This window comes from Castanea sativa, chromosome 6 (genome assembly GCF_040712315.1).
Source record: "Castanea sativa cultivar Marrone di Chiusa Pesio chromosome 6, ASM4071231v1".
In the NCBI taxonomy this organism is placed as follows: domain Eukaryota; kingdom Viridiplantae; phylum Streptophyta; class Magnoliopsida; order Fagales; family Fagaceae; genus Castanea; species Castanea sativa.
This window is the reverse complement of record NC_134018.1, coordinates 15,029,872-15,055,603: the sequence shown is the minus strand read 5'-3', so window position 1 is coordinate 15,055,603 and position 25,732 is coordinate 15,029,872. Positions and strand designations below refer to the sequence as shown.

At 36.7% G+C, this 25,732-nt stretch overlaps 1 protein-coding gene across 1 annotated transcript; it reads right to left on the bottom strand.

The window, feature by feature from the left end:
- Positions 1–3,792: 3,792 nt before the first annotated feature.
- LOC142639510 (uncharacterized) lies at positions 3,793–4,230 on the bottom strand. Its single transcript, XM_075813673.1, has one exon. The coding sequence runs from the start codon at positions 4,228–4,230 to the stop codon at positions 3,793–3,795; it is 438 nt and encodes a 145-aa protein (XP_075669788.1).
- Positions 4,231–25,732: the final 21,502 nt, after the last annotated feature.

The window sequence follows — 25,732 nt, the reverse complement described above, 5'->3', positions numbered from 1 at the left end:
TATTTTTTCAGATCCTTATGTTTTTGGCCATTTTTGCTACATACCCATTTTGTGAAACTCATTTCCAAACTTCTCTTTTCTTTGCACAACAATGCCATTCTCTTCCAAAGGACTCCCTTTCCTTACTTCTCATGGGAAAAAGTACCATCCATCACTTGAATAGAATAATGAAGAGAGGCTCCTACAAGACCCCAAGACTCATGATCCACATTCCCACATGGACTTCAAGGTGAGTTTTTTTTTTCTTCGTTGGGAAATTTGTTGTTTTCATGCTTCATTGAGGGTTTGATGTTGAGACATTGTCATTTTGTTGTTGTGTGCTTTTGTTGAAATATAGGGCATTGTAGGATTGACCATGTTGTAATCTTGGCTTTGGGGACATTTTGAATTGTTGTGTGTGTGTGTGTGTTTTTTTTTTTTTTTGACATGGTGCAATCTTGAACAATGTTGGTGGCTCACGGAATTTTGGCGATGTTGGCAATATGTGATATTGAATGAATTTTGGCTTGGATTTTGGGAGCATTGAAGTTGTGAAAAACTTGTTGTGTGGGCTTGGTTGAATAAATTCATGATGTGTGTAGGAAATTTTGTTAGCATGTGTAAATTTCATTTCATGAACATGGCAAAATTTTGTAGGTATGGCTATGGAAAAATTGTGTGGGTGTGGGTATTGAAAAAAATTTGTGGGTATGGGTATGGAAAGATTTCATGGTGGCATGAAATTTTGGTCATTGAAAATTTTGTTGGGCATGAGATTTTCTTTCGTTATCCTGATGATGGGTCTAACACTTGTCTTTGTTGATTTTTCAGGTGAGTCGCATGGCATTGGCAGATGCCACCATAAGATCCTTGGAGGAAAGGATCAAGAATCTTGAGCTTAAAAACCGGCAGCAAGAATCTCGATTCTATGTAAGTCAAGAAGGAAACACTGAAGGCAGCTCCTTTAGAGGTGGGTCAAGGAGGTCTTTGCGCAGGCGAACCTGAAGTCCCAATGATGACTGATTTGTTTTTTTAACTTTTCCTGTAAAAACAAGAAGAAGTGCTTCTTAGACAAATTTGTATTAATTTTAGCCTTTAGCTCTTTGTCCTTTGAATTGTTTTTGATATTTTTTGGAACTTTAAATGAGACAAGTTTAGAGTTCACCTAATGAAATCTTGTTATACTAACTTAAACTTATCTTGATCAGTTATGATGGAATTTGTGCTTACTTGGATGAGGCGGAGACGACTGCCCCTAGTTTAGGAATGAATGCATGACTTTTGGAAATCTTTATTTTATTTTTTTTGAAAAGAGGATGATGATAATTTTTTTTTTTTTGAAAATGAATGAGGCATGGTCAAAAGTCCCTAGTTTGGGACATGAATCCATGGTTTTGAAAAATCTTAATTTTGACCAATTTTTCTCTCTTCTCCTATTTTCGATAGTAGTAATGCAAGTGATGATTTTTTTTTTTTTTTGAAAACAAATGAGTTAGGCATGTCTGAATGCCCCAGTTTAACCGAAAAAATCTTTTCGAATGTTTAATAGGGTAAAAAATGGACCTAAAAAGTGCCTGAAAACGCAAAACAGTGCAAATGAGCATTAGTGGAGCTGAGTGCCAAATGGCACTTTATCATGCCATCGGGCTTAGGCCGTGGTGGGTTGACTCATGCTTTTTCGACGTGTGTTTTGTGTTTTCAAGTTTTTTGAAAGATTCTTTCTTTGTTTGTGACCATGAAACACTTCCCTACTCAGCTACAAATTCTTCGAAACTTATTTAAACTTGATTAACAACTGAAGTAGCTTATTTCGGCATCTGCAAACAAATCTCTGCATCAAGGTTAGCAAAACACAATAATCACAAGCAAAAGTCATCCATGGCTAGCAATCAAAATTTTTCTCATTCAACCATTCATGATATCAACAGATGGATTCGCAGCTTTGATTTTAGTGCCAAGACCAATTTTACAGCCTATAAACTAGAGGGAATTAAAAGCTTTGAGGAACGTCAAAATCAAGTGGGACTTCCTTTATGCTACTGTGAAATTTTGGGATCCTAAAGATCTCGTGTTCCGGTTTAAAACTGCTGAGCTTTGCCCAACAATTGAAAAATTTTCTGCTATTCTAGGCTATGATCCAAGCAAGAAATTCGTAGTATTTTCTTGTGATCCCAAGCATAGGGAATCTTTGTCTAATGCTCTAGGTCTTCCCACTTCCATTACCAGTAGTATGGTTGAAGGACATATGGTGAATATTCATATGGTTCTTTCCAAATTGATCAATAAATGCATTTACGGAGTGGCTGACAACATGCAGAAGAATTTTGGCTTAGCTCTCTACTTTGTGGGAAAATTCTTGCTTTGCTCTAGAAGGCTTGACTTTGTGAATGCTCGAGCCATAAGTGTTGTGAGTCAAATTAAGGATGGTGATATCTTGTTTCTCTGATCTTGGCAGAAACTCTTCTAGGACTAGACTCTGTATTTCATGGCGGGGAGTCTCAAAATTTTCTTGGGAGTCCCTTGACTTTGCAGATATGGTTGATGGAATGACTTGATATGATTGTCAGGCCTATAGCTAGTAATTATGGTCCTAGTAGTTTTCTTAAAAGGACCGTCATCAAAACTGAATGCCAAACTAAGAGCGACTGGGTGAAATTTTTGAACAAGAAGTCTAGTGCCTTGATTCAATGGAATTCCTATTGGTGGAAGTGTCCACCTCCTCTACTACGGTCTTTAAGTTCAGATCACATCTTCATAGTTGGATTAAGGAGGGCAACTTTCTATAAGGCAGATAGACTCTTGAGGCAATTCCAATATGAGCAAGGAATGCCCGGTGGAAAAGGAAGAAAACCTTTCACTCTTGTGGACACAAATCCTACTTCTATAAAGAACATGTTGTTGGGCTTGGAGATGGCTGACCGAGTGGCTCAGTCTTTTTTCAAGGTTCACTTTCACAGGATGACTACAGAATACTCTAACTGGTTGGTGGACAAGATTGCTGACAAGGAAGCTGACATGGTTGCTATGAGAAAATAGTTTCTTAGAGACAACCAGGAAAGACACAATGATGACAACTATGAATTTAAAAGGAGAGACAAAGATGACAAGGTACCTATCATAGAAGAAATCAATGATCAACTAAAAGAGAAAAGACTGAAGACCAAATGACCTTCTTATTTTTGGCTTTGAACATGTTTATTTTAAAAGTTAATGTGAAACTCTCATGTTTAGGGATTATTTAGGACTTGCAAGTTTAGGAATCTGTTTAAGGTTCAAGTTTTTGGAGTTTGGTTATTCATTATTATTATTTTTTTGGTTTGATTCAAGGTTTGGGTTTTTAGGGTTTGGTTTTTTTTTGGATTTTTTGTAATGACATGGTTTAATGGAATGGTTGAATTTTGGATTTTTATTTTTTTTTATTTTTTTATTTTTGCTTAATGGACTAATGGTGGGTTTGGGAAAGTTGTGACTGAACCAATGCATGGTTGCCTACGTACCTCCTCGGTAGAAGGATTAGGTCATTATGTAATTCATTTTTATTTGCCTTAATTTTTTCCTAGGCCGCCCTTTCGGGTTTTCAACCTAGCAGGCTCTTTCAAACCTTTTTTTTTTACTCTCCTTTTGCATAGATCGCCCTTTTGGGTTTTCAACCTACCCCTCTTTAAAAAAAAAAAAAAACCTATGAATGGAAGTAGCATAATTTACAACCACTCCATATTGGTATTTTGAGACTACCACCTCAGACGTGGTACTTCTTCAATTGATCCATGTTGGTTGGCTCAGTGAAAGGATTTGCATCTAAATCCATCATCTTTACTGCTCTCCTCCAGAGTATATCTGCTTGATAATGTATAAGCCTTTCCAATTTTGCTTGAATTTCCCATTTGCATCCTGAATTGGGGCTTGAATCACTTTCAACACTAAATCTCCCAATTTCAAGTCTCTAGTTCTTACTTTCTTGTTAAAAGCTTTCTTGAGCCTCCTTTGATAAGCCTGAGTATGATACAAGGCCTTGAGTCTTTTCTTATCCAGCATGCATAATTGATCATATCTTCTTTGCGACCAATCTACTTTAGGAATTTCACTTTCCAATACTGTCCTTAGTGAACAGACAACTATTTCAATGGGAAGGACTACTTCCATCCCATACACCAATGAATAAGGAGTGGCTTTTGTGGAAGATTGAATTGATGTCCTATACCCCCAGAGTGCATAGGGTAATTGCAAGTTCCAGTCCTTGTAGTTCTTCATGCTCTTCTTCAAAATTCACCCTATATTCTTGTTTGCAACCTCAACTGCTCCATTAGTCCGAGGATGGTAAAATGAAGACTTGTGGTGCTGAATGTTGAACTGTCGTAGCTGCTTCTCTATTTCTCCCTTGAAATGCAGCCCATTGTTAGAAATAATTTCATGTGGTACGCCATATCTGCAAATGGTATTTGTCTGAATGAATTGAGAAACTTTCTTTGAGTTCAAAACCTTGTATGAGGCAGCTTCTACCCATTTAGTGAAATAATCTATAGTAACAAGTATAAATTCATGGCCATTGGATACAGTTGGGTGAATCTTTCCAATAATATTTATCCCCCATGTAGAAAACGACCAGGGTGAAGTCATAGTATGTAGTGGCATGGGTGGCATATGTTTCAGATCTCCGTGGACTTGGCATTGATGGCACTTTCGGACATGAGCTGCACAATCAGCTTCCATAGTAGTTTCGTAATAACCTTGTCTCATTATCTTCCAAGATAGCATGTGTGCATTCACATGTGGCCCATAGCTTGACTCATGAACCTCTTCAATTATCTGTTGTGCTTCCTTAGCGGTCACACAAAGGAGATGAATTCCATCATATGATCTTCTGTAAAGCCTTTCCCCATAGATAATGTAATTAGTGAACGTCCTTTTGATGGTCAATTGGTCATTCTTATCTGTAGATGGTGGGTATGTCCCATTCTTAAGGTATTGTAGGATGTTTGAATACCATTCATTTTCCCCGTTTTTTCCCTCATCTTCTTCTATTGTCATGCAATAAGCTGGTTCCTCTTTTTGTTCCACCACTATCAGTTTTGTTTCGTCTTCCTTAGGTCCATCCATCATGGATGCCATTGTTGCTAAAGTATCTCTGATCTGATTCTGCATCCTTGGCACATATTGGAATTAAATCGTACTAAATTTCGAGGCCCACCTTTGAAGACATTCATGATAAGGCACCAGCCTCTCTTCCTTGATCTTCCATTTATTCTAAATCGGAGAGATTATTAAAGCCGAATCTCCATATACTTCTAACTCTTTTACTCCAAGACCTAGGGCTGCTCGTAACCTTATGATGCAGACTTCATATTCAGTGGCATTGTTGGTGGCAGGAAAGTTAAGTCTACCAGAAAATGGGATGTGCGCCCCCTTTGGAGAAATTAGGAGAACTCTAATGCCACTTCCATTTTGGTTAGTTGCTCCATCGAAATACATCTTCCATGATTCCACCTCAATCTCCATAATATCCTCATCTAGAAAGTCTCCTTGGATCTCTTCAATTTCTTCTAGTGAACAATGGGCTAAGTGATCAGCAATCGCTCTCCCCTTTATAGAATTTTGAGTTACATATTTAATATCAAATTCTGACACAAGAAAAACCCATTTAACTGTCTTCCCGTCTTGTAAAGGTTTTTCCATTAAGTACTTCAAAGGATCCATTCTTACAGTCAACAGGACCTTGTAAGCAAGCATATAATGTTTGAGTTTGCGGGTTGCCCATACAAGTGCTATGCATGTCTTCTCAAGTGGTGAATACTTTCCTTCACAAGGCAACATCTTCTTGTTGATGTAGTAGATTGCATTATCCTTACGAGACTTTTCTAGGTATTGAGCAAGCAAAGCCCCCATTGATGTATTTGTAGTTGTGAGATGCAACAATAATGGCGTTTCAGGTACTGGTGGTGTAACATCCCAGCTTAAAAAAAAGAAAAAAAAGAAAAAAAAAAGAGTAAAGGCAGATTTTATTTGGACCACATGTGCCCCACCTACCACATCACTTCCCCACCACTCATTTTCAATCTAACTTATTCTCTCTTGGCTGGGTCATTCATTCCTTGCTCTTTTTTTTTTTTTTTTTCCCCTTCTTTTCTCTCAAACACTCTTCTCTTCACTCCCTCACACTCTCTCACCGGTACCTCCATGCCACCATCTCCACCATCATTTTTCCGGCAATGTCATCGGAAAATCCTTGGGAACCTCTAAGCATCTTCATCTTTCATTTGAGGTAAAATTTCTAATCCTTTTGGTGAGTTTTATATTTTGCTTTAGGTTATATTTTTATCTAAGCTTTAATAATGATACTCATTGATTTATGAGCATTGGAAGTGATATTTATTTGTTTATATGTATGGGTTTTGTATTGGTGAAATTATTTGATGAGTGGGTTTATGGTTTGCGTTAATGATGACTATGTAAGGTTTATTTCTGGTGGAAATTTAAGGGTTTTGAGTTATAACATGTGATGGTTGGTAAATCTAATTTTTCTATTGCTATTGGGTTTACTTGGAGTTAGTTGAAGTTCTAAATTTCCTGCCTTGGAGGATATTTGATTTTGCTTACATGGGTCTATTGATGACGTTGTGTAAATCTTATAGATGCTAGTCATAATGTTGGAGATGATATTGAATGGGTTAAATTTATAAATTGGAGTCTATGCCTTGTGAATTAATTTGTTGAGAAACTTTGGAAGAGGAATATGTTGTTGATGAGGTTAATACTAGGCTTGCCTAATTAAGTGCATATTTGGCAATTCCTAAATTATAGCTAGATGTAATTTTAAGCTTTATGCTTATTGTGTTAGGTTTGCTTGATATTGTTGTAGTTCTAGCTAATTTCCTTTGGAGCTTAGAGAATTAGGCTTTCTGCGGGTTGCAAGGTAAGTAGCTTTTTAATGGGATTTTCGAAAAATAACCATATTTCATAAATGTTGTTCTTGAGTCAAACACATTTTGCAAAATTATATATGGATATATGTTTTCTTAAAAGTGTTGCGTTGTGACCCTATCATATATTATTATGTATGAAAAGTCCATCATATTTGATATTGCATTTGGGGAAATGCATAAATTATTGACATGGAAAAATGAACATCTCTTATTTAATCTTTGATAAGAAAATCATGGATTTTATGGTATATTAGAGAATTTAAAGATGCTTATCTTATCTTGTTATGTGGGAAATTAATAGAAAATCTCTTGACAAGAATGAATTTGAAAACCTTACAAACTTTGTAGTAGTCAGATTATTTAAGGTTTTTCTGAAATTACCTAGATATAAACCATGTCATGTGTGATTTCCCGGTGATCACCCGATTTGGTTTACGTAATCTTTGTGACAACGAAATCAAATCCAGGTCAGTGCCCTTTCACTTTGGATGACGCATTCTTCCTTGCTGCCCAAAGGGTGAAGAGGTTCCTTGATTATGTGTGGCTGAGGCTGCTGTCCATGGGGCCAAGAGACCACATGCAAGAGAGGTCCTATTTGACGCGCTCTCTTTGCTGCCCATGGGGGGAGAGAAAAATCTTGAGGGTATGGGTGAGGCTGCTGTCCATGGGGCCAAGAGTCTGCATAGCAGAGAGGACAATATCATGCTAATTGTGAATAGGGGAATCCCTTGACTAGTCTATGTGGTAGTGTGGTATATTTGTGATTTTTTACTGTATGTTAGATTTTATGGCTTTGAAAATTATATTGTTAGTGCTCACAGATTATAGATTATGGTATATAGTTTCAACGTATTTACTTTGAGAAATTTTGTGTTTCATTACTTAATCATTCTTGTCATATTATTATTATTGAAGATGAAACTTGCATTTTCCCCCACCCCCATTAATTACGCTACTTACTGGGTTCTGTCTCATTCCATTATTTTATAAGCTTTTCAGAGTAGGCAACAATCTTTTGAGACAGCTTTTTGGTGGCTAACAGTAGTTAGACTAACTACTGATGGAGGTTGAACTTTGTAATGGAAACATTAGATGATGTACATCTTAGAATAGGCTTGACTCTTTTTTTTTTTTTTTTGATATATTATAGTGGTTGTGACTTTATTCCCCCTGATGGGACAAGCTGTTGATATGTAATTGTTTATTCAAACCTCTATTCTTTTGTGGCTAATGGTCCTTGTAATTAATGCTTAGAGCTCTGACTTACTTTGAGAGTATATTTAATGGAATTATTATGATAATTCTTGATGTTGGTACTTGATAGGATTTATGTGAATTATATTGTCAAAAAGGAAAATTCTACAGGTATTTGAGACGTCTTTCTCATGCTTTGGACCATTTGGGGTTCGTGGCATAACAGGTGGGACCAGTATTGGTGGTCAAAACTTTCTTGGCATTGTTCATTCCATATTGTAGAAACTTTCTTCTTGAGCAAGTCATGCAACAAAGTGGCAAAGTGGTGGCTGCCCGTTGGTAAGTAGCACTAGTATTTTTAAGGCCAAATGGCATGACCTTGTAGCAATATGACCCCCATGGACTAATAAATGAGGTTTTTTCCATATCTTCTAGAGCCATCTTAATCTGATTATACCCTAAAAATCCATCCATAAATGATAGCAAGACATGCCTTGTTGTATTGTCAACTAGGATGTCAATGTGAGGCAATGGAATATCATCTTTTGGGCTAGCCTTATTCAGATCTCAGAAGTCTACACACATTCTAACCTTCCCATCCTTCTTTGGTACTAGAACCAAATTAGCTAACCACTCTGGATAGTTGATCACCCTCAAGAATCCTGCATTTTACTGTTTCTCAACATCTTCTTTAATCTTGAGAGTCCACTCTGGCTTCATTCTTCTCAATTTCTGCTTGATCGGCTTTATGGTTGGATATGTTGGAATGCAATGTTGACCACGCAAATACCTCTTTAAATTTTGTCAGCAGTTCCACTAATGCATCTTGCTTATAAGTGATAAGGGTATTGCCCACTTGTATCATTTTGAGTTCATCATCAGTTCCCAAGTTAATGGGTTGGGTTTCTTCTTTTATGTGTTCTAAGTGATAGGCCAAGAATGTATTAACCCCTTGTGATGAATTAATTGATTAATTAGCCAAGTTTATTAATTAATCAAATTAACATGCAAACGCGTGGTAGCACAAACAAATCACCAATTAACTAAAGTATGCAGCGGAAAATAAATTGACACGGTGATTTGTTTACGAATGGGGAAAACCTCCAAGGTAAAAAGCCCATCGGGTGATGTTAAGGTCACCACTCCCGAGAATTCACTATTATCACAAAAAGCGGTTAAAAGTTCTTTAGTTCATCACACGTTGAAGATCGAGAAGCTCATTGGTCACAAAACCCTATGATGTACAAACACAACAGCTTCTTCACAAGAAAGATGAACTAGGGCAAATTTTGTCTTCGGTCACAATTTGCATGAACAAACTTTGCTCAACACTTGTGCAACTTGTGTCACCTTTGACTACCCTTAAAATAATCCTTTTATATGTCTAGGGCTGTGAGAAAAGAAAGCCCAAACATACAATCACGGATTGGATGAAAAACAAACCAGAAATTCTGAGTTTCATAAACCTCGACAGATACCCTAGTTGTCGAGTAGCTATCGAGCCTCGGACTTAAACAGCTATTTTAAATCTTGATAGATACTAGCTGTCGAGCTTTAATGAACAACACTTTTCACACTTAAATCTTGGACTAACTTGCATGGCATCAATACTTGGACTTGAAGTATTAAACACATCCTAAATCTACCCAATTACAAGTAAAGTGTGTTTTGTCAAAGGATTAGTCAATTACATAAAATTGTGACATATGTTCCTAACATTGAATCACATATGTCCTAACACTAGGTGTCCTTGTTTTAATTCTTTACTATAAGAGTTTCTTTACCAATTTTAGAAATAAAAACATTCAAAGCCAACAAATAAGTAGAATCAAACTCAATAGATTTAACTAAAACAGACTCAACATGAATACTATCACAAACAAACTTGACAAGAATAGTAATACTTGTAGAAATAGACTCGATAGGGATGGAAACAATGTTTTTGGCGAGGGTGACTGGCTCGACAGTCTTGATCTTCTTGGCAAGAGTGACTGACTAAATGGTCTTGATCTTCTTGGCGGAGTCCTCCATAGGGTGGGCGGCTCCGTCCCATGCCTAGTTCTTCAACTCAGTTGTGGCTTCAGTGATGGCAAGCTTCTCCCAGCAAGTTCCTTCTTTCCTCAACATCAATACCGGGGGGTCTTCATCCATACAATCTGTGGCTTCATCATCGATCTCCATATCTGTGGGCTTGTTGGTCACTAAAGCATCTAGGCTCTTTATGCTATCCATCCACTCACCAAACAGATCTTACTTCCCTTTGTTGCTTAAGTGGCTGTGTTGAGGGAGGTGTTCTGACTCAACCCCTTCCATCTTTTCATTATCACCTTCAACATTCTCATGTGTTAGGATTCTAAGACTGTGGATCATCAATTTTTGATCTAGAATGGCCAATCTAGCATCTATGTCATCCTCCTCTTCGGTATTTAGGGTCCTTGAGCCAGGTTCTGAATTGTAATAAGACCCCAATTCTAGAAACTCTCTACCATGCTTGTTATATTGAGGACCTGACTTTGAACTAACATCCGTAATGCAGCTCCAATCTGAGAGGCGCCCATAGTCTACATTATCGGCTTCTCTAATCTCCTCTCTTGCATCCTCTAATACATTTACCAACCTATATTGGTCACTATCAGTATCGCTCCACCTGTTAGCTTCAGCATCACCTTTAATATCTTCATCATAGTAGTCTACGTCATCATCATACTCTTCATAGTAAAGCCCATCATCTTCATATTCTCTATCACTAGGGGGTTCACCCCAATCATTATCACTGTATTGGCTATCATAGTCTTCACTATTGTTACTCTTACCATAACTGTCACTGTCATCATCACCATGTCCACTGTCATTACTGTTGTTGTCACTACTACTATCACTCTTGCTGTTGCTACCCTTATCATCATTGCTAGAGGCCTCTCCCCCTTCCTCATCTTCACATGGGCTTTTCAATGCATGTTGGCAAGCCTTCCAGTATTCTTCTTCTTCTATATTGCAAATGACATCTCCAAGAAGCGTAGTCATTACATCAGGTCAAATCTTGGTTCAGGAAATCCCTAATAGCGTTGACTATCTCCAGCTTTAACAAATTTTTCATTCAATGTGGGAGTATAGGGATTTAGGGGTTCCGAAGGACAAGGAAGTCCCTTTCCTTTTGCTTTGGCACAAGCCATTCTTCTCACTTCCATCTTTAACAAATCATCATCAGTAGGCTTATAGCCTAGCCCAAAAGGTGGAGTGGCAGTGGGGATCATTAGGTTTTGAACAATCGGCTTCTTCACAATCTTCTCTAAGTTCATTCTTGAAAGGTAATTCATTCTCCTCATTATTGCTTCCATGTTATTGTTGCTATAGGGAGCAAAGTCCATAGGAATTTTTTCCACTTCCTCTTCTTTTCTTTCAAAGCCAAACCTCTCAATCTCAAAGCCATCCAAAGTCAATGGCTCCTTCTTAGAATGGATACCAAAGATGGGCTTGGGTGCAGTCAAAGTATCGCCATATATGGTAACTATGGCTCCTTCATGTGGAAATCGAACATTTTGGTATAGGGACGAAGGTACGCCCTCTGTGTCATGAATCCATGGCTGCCCAAGGAGCATGTTGAAGCATGATGCTATGTTCAAGACTTGAAACTCCACCTTCTTGATCATTGGCCCTATAGTAAGCTCCAATGTTGCAGTTCCCAAGACCTCCCTTCTACTATTATCATATGCCCTCACGTGCTGATCAATAGGCACGATGTCTTCAATGCTTAGATCATTGTCAGAGTAGGAAATAGTGAGTTCCCTACTTATGGACCCAATCATAGCATTCAAATCTTAAGAAGTAGTGGTTGTAGGGACTTGGATTTGGTTGAGAAGGTCTACCAAATTCTGGTGGTGCTTGTACGAGGCCATGAGTAAAACCCATAAAGATATGTTGACTTGTGTCTTTTGTAGTTTCTTAAGGACCTTATCCTCCTTAGTGGTTGTTTGCTGGGTGGCCTTGCTCAAGGCTTCTATTGGGCTATTTGTCTCCAAATGTGGGGGTTTGAAGTGTCTCCCCCACTTGTGATGTGGGCAATTTTTGTCGAGTTGTTTAGGTCAGTGTCTTGGGGTTTGAAGTGTCTCCTCCCATTTGTGGATGTTATGCCATTTGATTGGGGTTTGAAGTGTCTCCCCCCATAAGTTGGTGCTTGGTAATTTATTGGGGTTTGAAGTGTCTCTTCCCATTTGTGGATGTTGGATGATTTGGTTGGGGTTCAAAGTGTCTCCCTCCATTTATGGATGTAGGGTAATTTGTGGTCTCAGCTACTTCTTCATTCCATATGTCATACCCTACAATGGACATCATTCCCATTAAGTCTTCCTAGGTCATCATAAAACATTCGGGCAGATCATAGATTAGTTTAGATGGGTCCTCTTTACTTTCTTCTTTAGTCATCAAGCAATTAATCCTCGGCCCTTTTCCAAAATTGTGGTTGGACAAGAGATTATTAGTGATGCTAGGCCTTGTAGGCGGTGCAATCACCTTGTTGTCTATTAAGTCTTGAATTGCATGACGAAGGCCAAAACACTTGTCAGTATCATGGCCAGGGCCTTGGTGGTAGGCACACCTCTTATTCACATCAAATCTCGAAGGTAGCGGGTTTGGAATTGGTCTTGGGTCTAAGGGCTTCAATAACCCTTTTGCTTTTAGTTTCTCAAAGACTTGGGTCACAAGCATATACAACTCATTAAATTCCCTCCTAGGCCTTGGTGGTGGACCTTGTGATATTTACATGGTTGCAATGGGTGCAATCAATTGTTAAGGATCATTTTTATGAATATTGGAAACTTTTGTAGCCTTAAAACAAGATCCTAATTTATTTTTAAACCTTGGTGGGTCATCATTTTTTATAGTGCCATTCGATCTGATTGAGGTGGTGAATACCTTCTTGGTGATTTTAAGGATTACTTGACTGAAAATGGGATTATATCCCAGTTGACTGCACCTGGAACTCCACAACAAAATGGTGTAGCCAAAAGAAGGAATAAGACTCTTTTAGATATGGTTAGATCCTTGATGAGTTATTCAACTCTACCAATTTCTTTTTGGGGATATGCCTTAAGTACTGCAATGTATCTTCTGAATTTAGTACCTTCAAAGTCTGTTCCTAAAACACCTGTAGAGTTGTAGACTAGGCGTAAGCCTAGTATGAGACATCTCCATATTTGGGGTTGTCCAGCACATGTGTTAAAAGGAAAGTCTAACAAGTTACAGTCTAAAACAGAAGTGGTTTTCTTTGTAGGGTATCCAAAAGGAACAGTTGGAGGATTATTCTATAGTCATAAGGATAATAAAGTGTTTGTTAGCACAAATGCCAAATTCTTGGAAAATAACTATATGAATAATTTTACTCCTAGAAGTAGAGTTGTCTTGACTAAAATGAATGAACTTGTAGTTAAACAACCAATGGATGAAACTAGGGATGATGTGGTTGTATTAGATACACCACAAGATATTACTCATGAGATGCCTAGTACACAGGAGCCTCGTCGTAGTGGGAGAATTGTTCGGCCTCCTGTGAGATTCATAGGTTTGCGAGAAACTTATGAAGCTATCTCTGAAGAGGCTGAATCGGATCCCTACACTTATGATGAAGCGATAAATGATATAGATGTACATCATTTGGTCCAAGCTATGAAATCTGAATTAGATTCGATGTATTCCAATCAATTTTGGGATCTTGTAGAGGCGCCTAACGGCATTAAACCTGTTGGTTGCAAATGGGTTTACAAGAGGAAGAGAGGGATAGATGGAAAGGTTGAAACCTTTAAAGCAAGACTACTAGCGAAAGGATATACATAAAAAGAAGGCATTAACTATGATGAAACTTTTTCGCCAGTAGCCATGCTTAAATCTATCAGAATTCTCTTATCCATTGTTGCTCATTATGATTATGAGATTTGGCAAATGGATGTCAAGACTGCATTTCTTAATGGCAATCTTGAAGAAGAAATCTATATGTTGCAATCGGAAGGTTTCATAGCAAAGAACCAAGAGCATATGGTATGCAAGTTGAAAAGGTCCATTTATGGACTTAAGCAAGCATCTAGATCATGGAACATCAGATTTGATCAGGCAATCAAATCATTTGGTTTTGAACAAAATCTTGATGAACCATGTGTGTACAAGAGACATCAAGACAAAGTAGTGATGTTCTTAGTGCTTTATGTAGATGACATTCTACTCATTGGAAATGATGTAGGAGTAATGTCATCAGTTAAAGTTTGGTTGTCAAGCCAATTTGATATGAAGGACTTGGTCGAAGCTAACTATATTCTAGGGATCAAGCTTTGTCGAGATCGAAAGAATAGGAAGTTAGGTCACAAGCTGGATATATAGATAAGGTTCTAGAACGGTTTAGCATGTAAAACTCCAAGAAATGATTACTTCCTTTTAGACGTGGAGTTCCTCTGTCTGATGACCAAAGGCCTAAGACTCAAAAAGAGGAAAATATGATGAGACAAGTTCCCTATACTTCTACTGTGGAAAGTCTCATATATGCCATGCTTTGTACTAGACTGGGTATTTGTTATTCAGTTGGTATAGTCAGCCAATATCAATCAAATCCAAGACCAAAACATTGGCAAGCTGTAAAACATATTCTCAAGTATCTACGAAGAATGAGAGATTATATGCTTGTTTATCGTTGTGAGGATTTAACTCCCATTGGCTATACAGATTCAGATTTTCAGTCGGATCTAGATTTCAGAAAATCCACGTCGGGATGTGTTTTCACCTTAAGAGGTGGAGCCATAAGTTGGAGGAGTGTTAAGCAATCTTGTATTGCCGACTCCACCATGGAAGCCGAATATGTTGTTGCTTGTGAGGTAGCAAAGGAGGCTGTTTGGCTCAATAAATTCATTTCTGATCTTAGTGTTGTGAGAATTGAGCAAGTTCCTATTATATTGTTCTGTGACAATAGTGGAGTAGTTGCACAATCTAAAGATCCAAGGAATCACAAGAAAGGAAAGCACATTGAGAGAAAGTATCACATCATTCGAGACATTGTTGCTCGTGAAGATGTGGTAGTAGCAAAGAATCTAGCGGATCCCTTTACCAAAACCTTGCCCCAAAGGACTTTCGAGTCACATTTAGAGGAGATGAGAGTTAAATTAGTGCACAATAGTCTTTAGTGCAAGTGGGAGATTGTTAGGATGCGTGTCCTTAAATCCTATTGTATGATGCTATGTATTTTATTATGTATGAATTAATATTGTGTTTAATAAAATTGTTTTGTTTTTATCTAAAATAATGGTAACATGAATATTGGGACATTATCATATAATCCATGAGATGCATAATATGTAATTTATGTGAAAAGTCACAGAAGATATAAATCATAAGTTCTTTTTAAACTTAGAATTTTAGTTCATAGTCGGTGATGAAATTGGGCATTTCATCTACGAAGACTATAACATATCAACTAAGATGATTTGTCTTGATCATGAAAATGGAGATTTCTAGTTGATATGTTGATATGTTTTAAGAGTTAAAACATATTGAACTGCACCGGTGTGAGATTTATTATTCTCTTAACGACTGTCAAATGAATAATAAACTCACGACTTATATTTGCATGAACTCTTAATGCTGAGAGAATAATGGACTTGATCATGAGGTGTAGGTTGTTTTGATATACTAGGAGTGGGATCTAGAGTTACGGTCAAAACCTCAGTATGTTGGGCAACCATATTTAATGTTGATGGAACATATATTTTCAAGATGGAATTCATAGTCTCTTAACGGAGATACAAAATATTCCCTAGAGATACAAAATATTCCTTTGAGATAAGTTTAATGGGTTTGTTATTCAGAATGTTAGGCCTAACTACTTTAGTAAATAGTTACTAGAGTATATATTTATGAAATTAGATTTCATAAATATATGATGAATAACGTAAATGATTAAACCGGGTACTCAAGGATAAGATGTAGTAATTTATAAAATGACAGTCAACATTCATGACTTTGTGTTACTACGAATATTTTATGAAGGGATTGCATGTACAATAAAGTCTTGGGATATAATTTATAGATAAGGCCTAGAGTGCAACTATATTTATATAGTGGTATTAAATATAATTATTGGTAACTTTGTACTTGTCAAAAGTTGACTGAAAAGCCTAAGGCCCATTGGAGCTAGTGTCTTGTTGGTCCCTTTTGGTCCCACTCTAAGCCACATACTTAAGCCCAATTGGAAAGGCCCAAAAGGCCAACCCAATTAGATAATCGGTTAGACACAAAGGGAGAAACATACAGAATTTTCTGTAGAGAATTTGGTAAGAACACTATTGTAAAGTAGTGCATGTTAGTGTTAGACACTTTGACATTTTTGAAGGAAAAATTCTGGTTTTGCATCTCATGCAAATCCACAGCGGAAGCAACGAACTAGGATCTATTTCATTCATGATTGATAACGTGGACAATGTAAATTTCAGAATTTAAGAACAAGATAGCGTACCTTGGTGTGGAGAAATTCAAAACAAAGATTAGAACCACTTGGGAACACTTTTAATCTTCACTCCAATTCCACTTTACGCCCAAGATGTATGGTCTCTCAATCAGTTTTTCAAAGGGAGAATGAAAGTGTGTCTCACAGTCTCTCACACACCGTTTCTTTTTCTTTTCTAATCTCTTCTCATAAAACTTCTGTATGTTTCTCCCTTTATAACTAACTGATTATCTAATTGGGCTGGCCTATTGGGCCTTTCCAATTGGGCTTTAGTGTGTGGCTTGGAGTGGGACCAAAAGGGACCAATAAGACACTAGCTCCAATGGGCCTTGGGCTTTTCCGTCAACTCTTAACAAGTCCAAAGTTACCATTAATTATATTTGATACCACTATATAAATATAATTGCACTCTAGGCCTTATTAATAAATTATATCCCAAGACTTTATTATACACGTAACCCCTTCATATAATATTCGTAGTAACACAAAGTCATAAATATAGACTGCCACTTTGTAAATTACTACATCTTATCCTTGAGTACCCGGTTTAATTCTTTAAAGTTATTCATTATATATTTATGAAATCCAATTTCATAAATATATACTTTAGTAATTTCTTACTAAAGTGGTTAGGCCTAACTCTCTGAATAACTGAACCCATTAAACTTATTTCAAGGGAATATTTTATATCACCATCAAAAGACTATGAATTCCATCTTGAGAATATATGTTCCATTAATACTAAATGTGGCTGCCCAACATACCGAGGTTTTGACCGTCACTTCGAGATCTCACTCCTGATATATCAAAGCAACCTACACTTCATGATCGTGTCCATTATTCTCTCAGGGATTAAGAGTTCATGCAAATAGAAGTCGTGAGATTTATTATTCATTTGACAATCGTTAGAATAATAATAAATCTCACAATGTCCTGTTCAATATGTTTTAACTCTTAAAACATATCAACATATCAACTAGAAGCTTCCACTTCCATGATCAAGACAAATCATCTTAGTTGACACGTTATAGTCTTCGCAGATGAAATGCCCAATTTCATCACCGACTACGAACTATTAATTCTGAGTTTACAAAGAACTTGTGATTTACATCTTCTGTGACTTTTCACATAAATCACATACAATGCATCTCATGGACTATATGATAATGTCTCATATTCACGTTACCACTATTTTAGATAATAATAAAATAACTTTATCAATCACAATATTAAGTCATACATCATATCATACATAATATCATACATAGCATCATACAAGAGGATTTAAGGGCACTAATCCTAACAATCTCCCACTTGCCCTAAAGACTATTGTGTACTAATCTAACTCCCATTCCCTCCAAATGTGACTCAAAAGTCCTTTGAGGCAAGGCTTTGGTAAAGGGATCTGCTAGATTATTTGCACTTTCAATCTTTGCTACCACAACATCTCCACGAGCAAAAATGTCTCGAATAATGTGGTACTTCCTCTCAATGTGCTTTCCTTTCTTGTGATTTCTTGGATCTTTGGATTGTGCAACCGCTCCACTATTGTCGCAAAACAATGTGATGGGAACTTGCTCCATTCTCACTACACCAAGATCAGAAAGGAATTTCTTGAGCCAAACAGCCTCCTTTGCTGCTTCACAAGCAGCAACGTACTCGGCTTCCATGGTGGAGTCCGCAATACAAGATTGCTTGACACTCCTCCAACTTATGGCTCCACCTCCCAAGGTGAAAACACATCCTGAAGTGGATTTTCTGAAATCTAGATTCGATTGAAAATCTGAATCTGTATAGCCAATGGGAATCAAATCCTCACTATGGTAAACAAGCATATAATCTCTCATTCTCCTAAGGTACTTGAGAATATGCTTTACAGCTTGCCAATGTTTTGGTCCTGGATTTGATTGATATCGGCTGACCATGCCAACTGAATAACAAATATCTGGTCTAGTACAAAGCATGGCATACATGAGACTTCCCACTGCAGAAGCATAGGGAACTTGTCTCATCATATTTTCTTCCTCTTGAGTCTTAGGCCTTTGTTCATCAGACAGAGGAACTCCATGTCTAAAAGGAAGCAATCCTTTCTTGGAGTTTTGCATGCTAAACCGTTCTAGGACCTTATCTATATATCCAGCTTGTGATAAGCCTAACATCTTATTCTTGCGATCTCGCCAAAGCTTGATCCCTAGAATAAAGTTAGCCTCACCGAAGTCCTTCATATCAAATTGGCTTGACAACCAAACTTTAACCGATGACATTACCCCTACATCATTCCCAATGAGTAGAATATCATCAACATAAAGCACTAGGAACATTACTACTTTGTCTCGATGTCTTTTGTACACACATGGTTCATCAATATTTTGTTCAAAACCAAATGACTTGATTGCTTGATCAAATCTGATGTTCCATGACCTAGATGCTTGTTTAAGTCCATAAATGGACCTATTCAACTTGCATACCATATGCTCTTGGTTCTTTGCTATGAAACCTTCTGGTTGCAACATGTATATTTCTTCTTCAAGATTGCCATTAAGAAATGCAGTCTTGACATCCATTTGCCAAATCTCATAATCATAATGAGCAGCAATGGATAAGAGAATTCTGATAGATTTAAGCATGGCTACTGGCGAAAAAGTTTCATCATAATCAATACCTTCTTTTTGTGTATACCCTTTCGCCACTAGTCTTGCTTTAAAAGTTTCAACCTTTCCATCTATCCCTCTCTTTCTCTTGTAAACCCATTTGCAACCAACAGGTTTAATGCCGTTAGGCGCCTTTACAAGATCCCATACATGATTGGAATCCATAGAATCCAATTCAGATTTCATAGCTTGGAGCCAATGATGTGCATCTATATCACTCATTGCTTCATCATAAGTGTAAGGATCCGATTCAGCCTCTTCTGAGATAGCCTCATCTGAGATAGCCTCATAAGTTTCTCCCAAACCTATGAATCTTATAGGAGGCCGAATAATTCTCCCACTACGACGAGGCACCTGTGTACTAGACATCTCATGAGTAGTATCTTGTGGTGTATCTAATATAGTCACATCATCCCTAGTTTCATCCATTGGTTGTTCAACTACAGGTTCATTCATTTCAGCCAAGACAACTCTACTTCTAGGAGTAAAATTATTCATATAGTCATTTTCCAAGAATTTGGCATTTGTGCTAACAAACACTTTATTATCCTTATGACTATAGAATAAACCTCCAACTTTTCCTTTTGGATACCCTACAAAAAATACCACTTCTGTTTTAGACTGTAACTTGTCAGACTTTCCTTTCAACACATGTGCTGGACAACCCCAAATGTGGAGATGTCTCATACTAGGCTTACGCCCATTCCACAACTCTACAGGTGTTTTAGGAATAGACTTCGAAGGTACTAAATTCAGAAGATACATTGCAGTATTTAAGGCATATCCCCAAAAAGAAATTGTTAGAGTCGAATAACTCAACATGGACCTAACCATATCTATAAGAGTCCTATTCCTTCTTTCTGCTACACCATTTTGTTGTGGAGTTCCAGGTGCAGTCAATTGGGATATAATCCCATTTTCAGTCAAGTAATCCTTAAAATCACCAAGAAGGTATTCGCCACCTCGATCAGATCGAATGGCCTTTATGTGTTTACCCAATTGATTCTCAACTTCAACCTTAAACTCTTTGAACTTTTCAAAGGCTTCGGACTTTCGTTTCATTAGGTACACATAACCAAATCTAGAGTAATCATCAGTAAAAGTAATGAAATACTCATAGCCACCTCTTGCTTGGATTGACATAGGACCACATACATCTAAATGTACTAGTTCTAGCAAATCTTGGGCTCTTCTACCCTTTGCATTAAAAGGTCGTTTGGTCATCTTACCTTCCAAACAAGATTCACAAACTGGAAAACCATCAAAGTCCATGGGCTGTAAAAGTCCATCTTTGATTAGTCTTTGAATCCTACTTGAATTAATATGACCTAAACGCAAGTGCCATAGATATGCATCACTAGTAGAAGGAAACTTTCTCTTTAATGATTTCACATGAGAGTTACTATCTAATTCAGAATTGTATAATTCATGCTTATCAGGAGTCAAAATATAAAGACCATCCACAATATTGCCATGCACGTATAAACACTTTATCCTTCTTTATTACAACATTGTCTTTCGGGATAACACAATATCCATGTTTACCTAAGTAAGTTGCGAAATTAAATTCCTACGAACATTAGGTACATACAAAAAACGATCTTCCAATATTAAAACTCTAGATTTAAAACATAAATTAAACACTCCAACGACTTCAACCGGAATCTTGCTCCCATCACCCAAAGTAAGAAATAGTTCTCCCTCATTCAACTTTCTCGGTCTCCCTGGAACCCCTGCAAAGAATTGCAGATATGATTAGTACAACCTGAATCCACACACCAGGAATCTGTTGGATTCTGTACCAAACATATTTCAAGAAGAAATGAACTTTTCATACCCTTATTCTTGGCAGCCTTGAATATTGAACAATTCCTCTTCCAATGTCCTTTCTCACCACAATGGAAACACTTTCCTTTGGTTTTCTTTCCTTTGTTGGCAACCCCTAAGGCAATTTGTTTACCATCTTTCTTAGTGAAGTCTTTCTTCTTCTTCTTCTTACCCTTGCCTTTCGACTTAGGTTGAAAAGTAGAAGCTTCACCCACATTGGCTTCAACACTAGAAGTACCAAGGATGCCTTCCGCCGCCACTAACTCATTCATTAATTCAGACAAAGAATAAATATTTTTGTTCATATTATAATTGAGTCTGAATTCCTTGAATGATTCTGGTAGTGACTGGAGTATCATATCCACTTGGGATTCTCCATCAATGTCGGCACCTAAAACTTCTAATGTGTTCAGATTAGCAATCATCCTAAGACAATGCTCCCTCACAACTTCCGCAGCCATTTTGGTATTATAAATTTGCCTCATGGTTTCTTGCCTTGCGTAACGGCCTTGCTCACCAAACATCTCCTTCAGACTATGCATTATGTCCGAAGCAAGTTCTACATCCTGCATTTGATGCTGTAGAACATTTGAGATAGATGCTAGGATGTAGCACTTGGCCATCTCATTAGATTTCTGCCAACGATCATATCGCTGTTTTTCCTCAAGAGGAGCATCTAATGAAGGAAATTTAGGACATGGTTGAGTAAGCACATACTTGTGCTCTTTAGCAGTAAGAATAATGTCCAAATTTCTTTTCTAATCAACATCGTTGGATCCAGTCAGTTTGTTTTGGTTAAGAATAGAAACAAGTGGGCTAAATGATGCCATGACAAAATCTGAAAATAATAAACATGAATATAATAAGTAAATTAGACATTATCAATTTAGCATAAAAGCATATAATATGGAACCTTAATAAAACCATAAAATAACATATGCAACGACAACCCAATCTCATATTCAATATCCCTCAGCATAGAGTGAACATAAAATACTATGATTGATTGAGAACTATTCTCATTATTAGTGCTATCATGATAACTCTTATCAAACACTAATAATATGCCGTTTTACATTTAGCCTCTAAGTAATAATAGTAAGAACTCAGCATAGAGGATACTATAATACTTAGTCTAGTGTATACCATTGTCTAGAATCATGTGTAACCACATTTCATCCTTTTAACAGGCTTATTTTGTAGTACAATGATAAAACACCCTCTGCATGGAATGCAAAGCTCGAAGCTAAGACAAGGTGTTTATCAAACCACTATAAACCAAGAAATTCAATCTTGTAGGGCCATGAAATAAATACTCTCCTCATGGAATGCTAAGCTCGAGGCAAAGACAAAGTATATATTTCACACTACTATGAATCAACAATGGAGGCCGTGAGATTTAACCCTTGAATCTCTCTCCCACTAGATATTTTAAAATAAAGGTTTTTAAGATCAAGAATGATAATAATGCTAGACACGTAAAAAAAAAAATATAATCATAATCTCATTAGGAATAAATTTCATTAAACTAGCATTAATATATATAAATATATATATATATATATATATATATATATATATATATATAACGTAATAAAAATCTTTATTATATATAAAAATCTATATTATATTATATATAATATAATATACAAATTAATATATATAATATATATTTAATTACATTACGTTATATATATATGTATTAAATATATTATAATATAATATATATATATATATATATTATAATATATATAATTGTCAGAAGAAAGTGAATCCACAGAAGAATAGAATCCACACGGATCACTTTCTTCAAAACAAAAAGTGACCATGCCATGAATCCGTGTGAATCCGTGCGGTTATGAAGAAAGTCTCGAGCGGTTCAAGAAAAAATCCAAGTATTGCAACGAATTAATTCACGTGCATGAGTCATTCAATCCGTATAACCAATCAGCTATATACGGGTTGGATGCTTCCAACACACATGACAGTTACTGATATATATAAATCAATAACTATATCTCCATGGCAATTCCTATTAGAACACGGCCAATAATCAAGATGGCCATTGACAACAATAATCAATAGTTATTGAATTAAATTCAATAACTACTCCCAATTGCCAATAATATCCAAACCATGCATAACAAAAGTTACAGTTGTGTCCTCTTGGAATTATGCAAAACAATATATCGCATATATTGATCAATGCACACAGGGTTTATGGAACAATAACTTTATGCAGAAATTTGAAAACACAAAGATAACGGTTTTCTTAAATTCTAAAACTCAATCACATATTATACAAACATGATATGAAAACCTGGCTCTGATACCAATTGAAGGAAAAATTCTGGTTTTGCATCTCATGCAAAACCCACAACGGAAGCAACGAATAAGGATCTATTTCATTCATGATTGATAACGTGCACAATGTAAATTTCAGAATTTAAGAATAAGATAGCGTACCTTGGTGTGGAGAAATTCAAAACAAAGATTAGAAGCACTTGGGAACACTTTTAATCTTCACTCTAATTCCACTTTACGCCCAAGATGTGTGGTCTCTCAATCAGTTTTTCAAAGGGAGAATGAAAGTGTGTCTCACACTCTCTCACACACCGTTTCTTTTTCTTTTCTAATCTCTTCTCATAAAAATTCTGTATGTTTCTCCCTTTATAACTAACTGATTATCTAATTGGGCTGGCCTATTGGGCCTTTCCAATTGGACTTTAGTGTGTGGCTTGGAGTGGGACCAAAAGGGACCAATAAGACACTAACTCCAATGGGCCTTGGGCTTTTCTGTCAACTCTTGACAAGTCCAAAGTTACCATTAATTATATTTAATACCACTATATAAATATAATTGCAATCTAGGCCTTATTAATAAATTATATCCCCAGACTTTATTATACACGTAACCCCTTCATAAAATATTCGTAGTAACACAAAGTCATAAATATAGACTGCCACTTTGTAAATTACTACATCTTATCCTTGAGTACCCGGTTTAATTCTTTAAAGTTATTCATTATATATTTATGAAATCCAATTTCATAAATATATACTTTAGTAATTTCTTACTAAAGTGGTTAGGCCTAACTCTCTGAATAACTGAACCCATTAAACTTATCTCAAGGGAATATTTTATATCTCCATCAAGAGACTATGAATTCCATCTTGAGAATATATGTTCCATCAACACTAAATGTGGCTGCCCAACATACTGAGGTTTTGACCGTCACTTCAGATCTCACTCCTGATATATCAAAGCAACCTACACTTCATGATCAGGTCCATTATTCTCTCAGGATTAAGAGTTCATGCAAATAGAAGTCGTGAGATTTATTATTCATTTGACAGTCGTTAGAATAATAATAAATCTCACAGCGGTCCTGTTCAATATGTTTTAACTCTTAAAACATATCAACATATCAACTAGAAGCTTCCATTTCCATGATCAAGACAAATCATCTTAGTTGACACATTATAGTCTTCGCAGATGAAATGCCCAATTTCATCACCGACTACGAACTATTAATTCTGAGTTTACAAAGAATTTGTGATTTACATCTTCTGTGACTTTTCACATAAATCACATACAATGCATCTCATGGACTATATGATAATGTCTCATATTCACGTTATCACTATTTTAGATAATAATAAAATAACTTTATCAATCACAATATTAAGTCATACATCATGTCATACATAATGTCATACATAATATCATACATAGCATCATACAATAGAATTTAAGGGCACTAATCCTAACAATTTTCTCCTTTTAGAACTGATTGAGAGATTACACATCTGGGGCGTTAGTGGAATTGGAGTGAAGATTGAAAGTGTTCTCAAGCACTTCTGATCTTCGGTTTTGAAATTCACCGCTTCAAGGTACACTCTCTTGTTCTCAAATTCTGAAACTTATATAGTACATGTCAACTTTTATGAATGAAGTAGATCTGTTTATTTTCCACTGCGCACATGCATATTTCCATCATCTTGTAGGTTAAATATGGGGTTCTGATGTTGCAACAACGGAGTGCCTTCTATGCTCATGGGCTTCAGTACCGTGATGGGAGTGATGGGCTTGGAACTGGAGCTACTAGCTTAAGTGTCGATATTGGGTTCTCTTTGAAGCCTTCCCTCTGATCTTGACCAAATTCTCCCCTAAGATAAGGCTTGGTCAGGTTAATCACAGCTAGGTCCCCATCTATATAAATCAATCAAGCAATCACACACAACATGCAATGCAATTTTAACATGGACCGACCTAAGGGTAGGCTCTAAGCCCTTATGTTGTGTGGTGGGTTTGTTATTTCATTGTTTCCCATAACTAGGATGTTACACCTCCCAACTTGTAATGTAATTAACCTTGTGTTGGTTCGAACGACATGGCCTATCCTTTACAGTCAACAAGAAATGATCCAGTGATTTTAGGCTATAAGTTGGCGAGTTCTCCACTAGGTACCCAAATCTAATGAAGACCGGTGATCCATGGTTACTAACACCACAAGTTGTTGAAAGGGGTGCATACATATTTGTTGTTTTGATGGCACCCACTATGACAATTAGGGAAAGCTCTTAACAAACAATACAAACCACCAAATATCATACAACAATCTCAACAAACATAAATAAACAAACAAACAACAATATCATGCAAGACCATGCAAAAACAT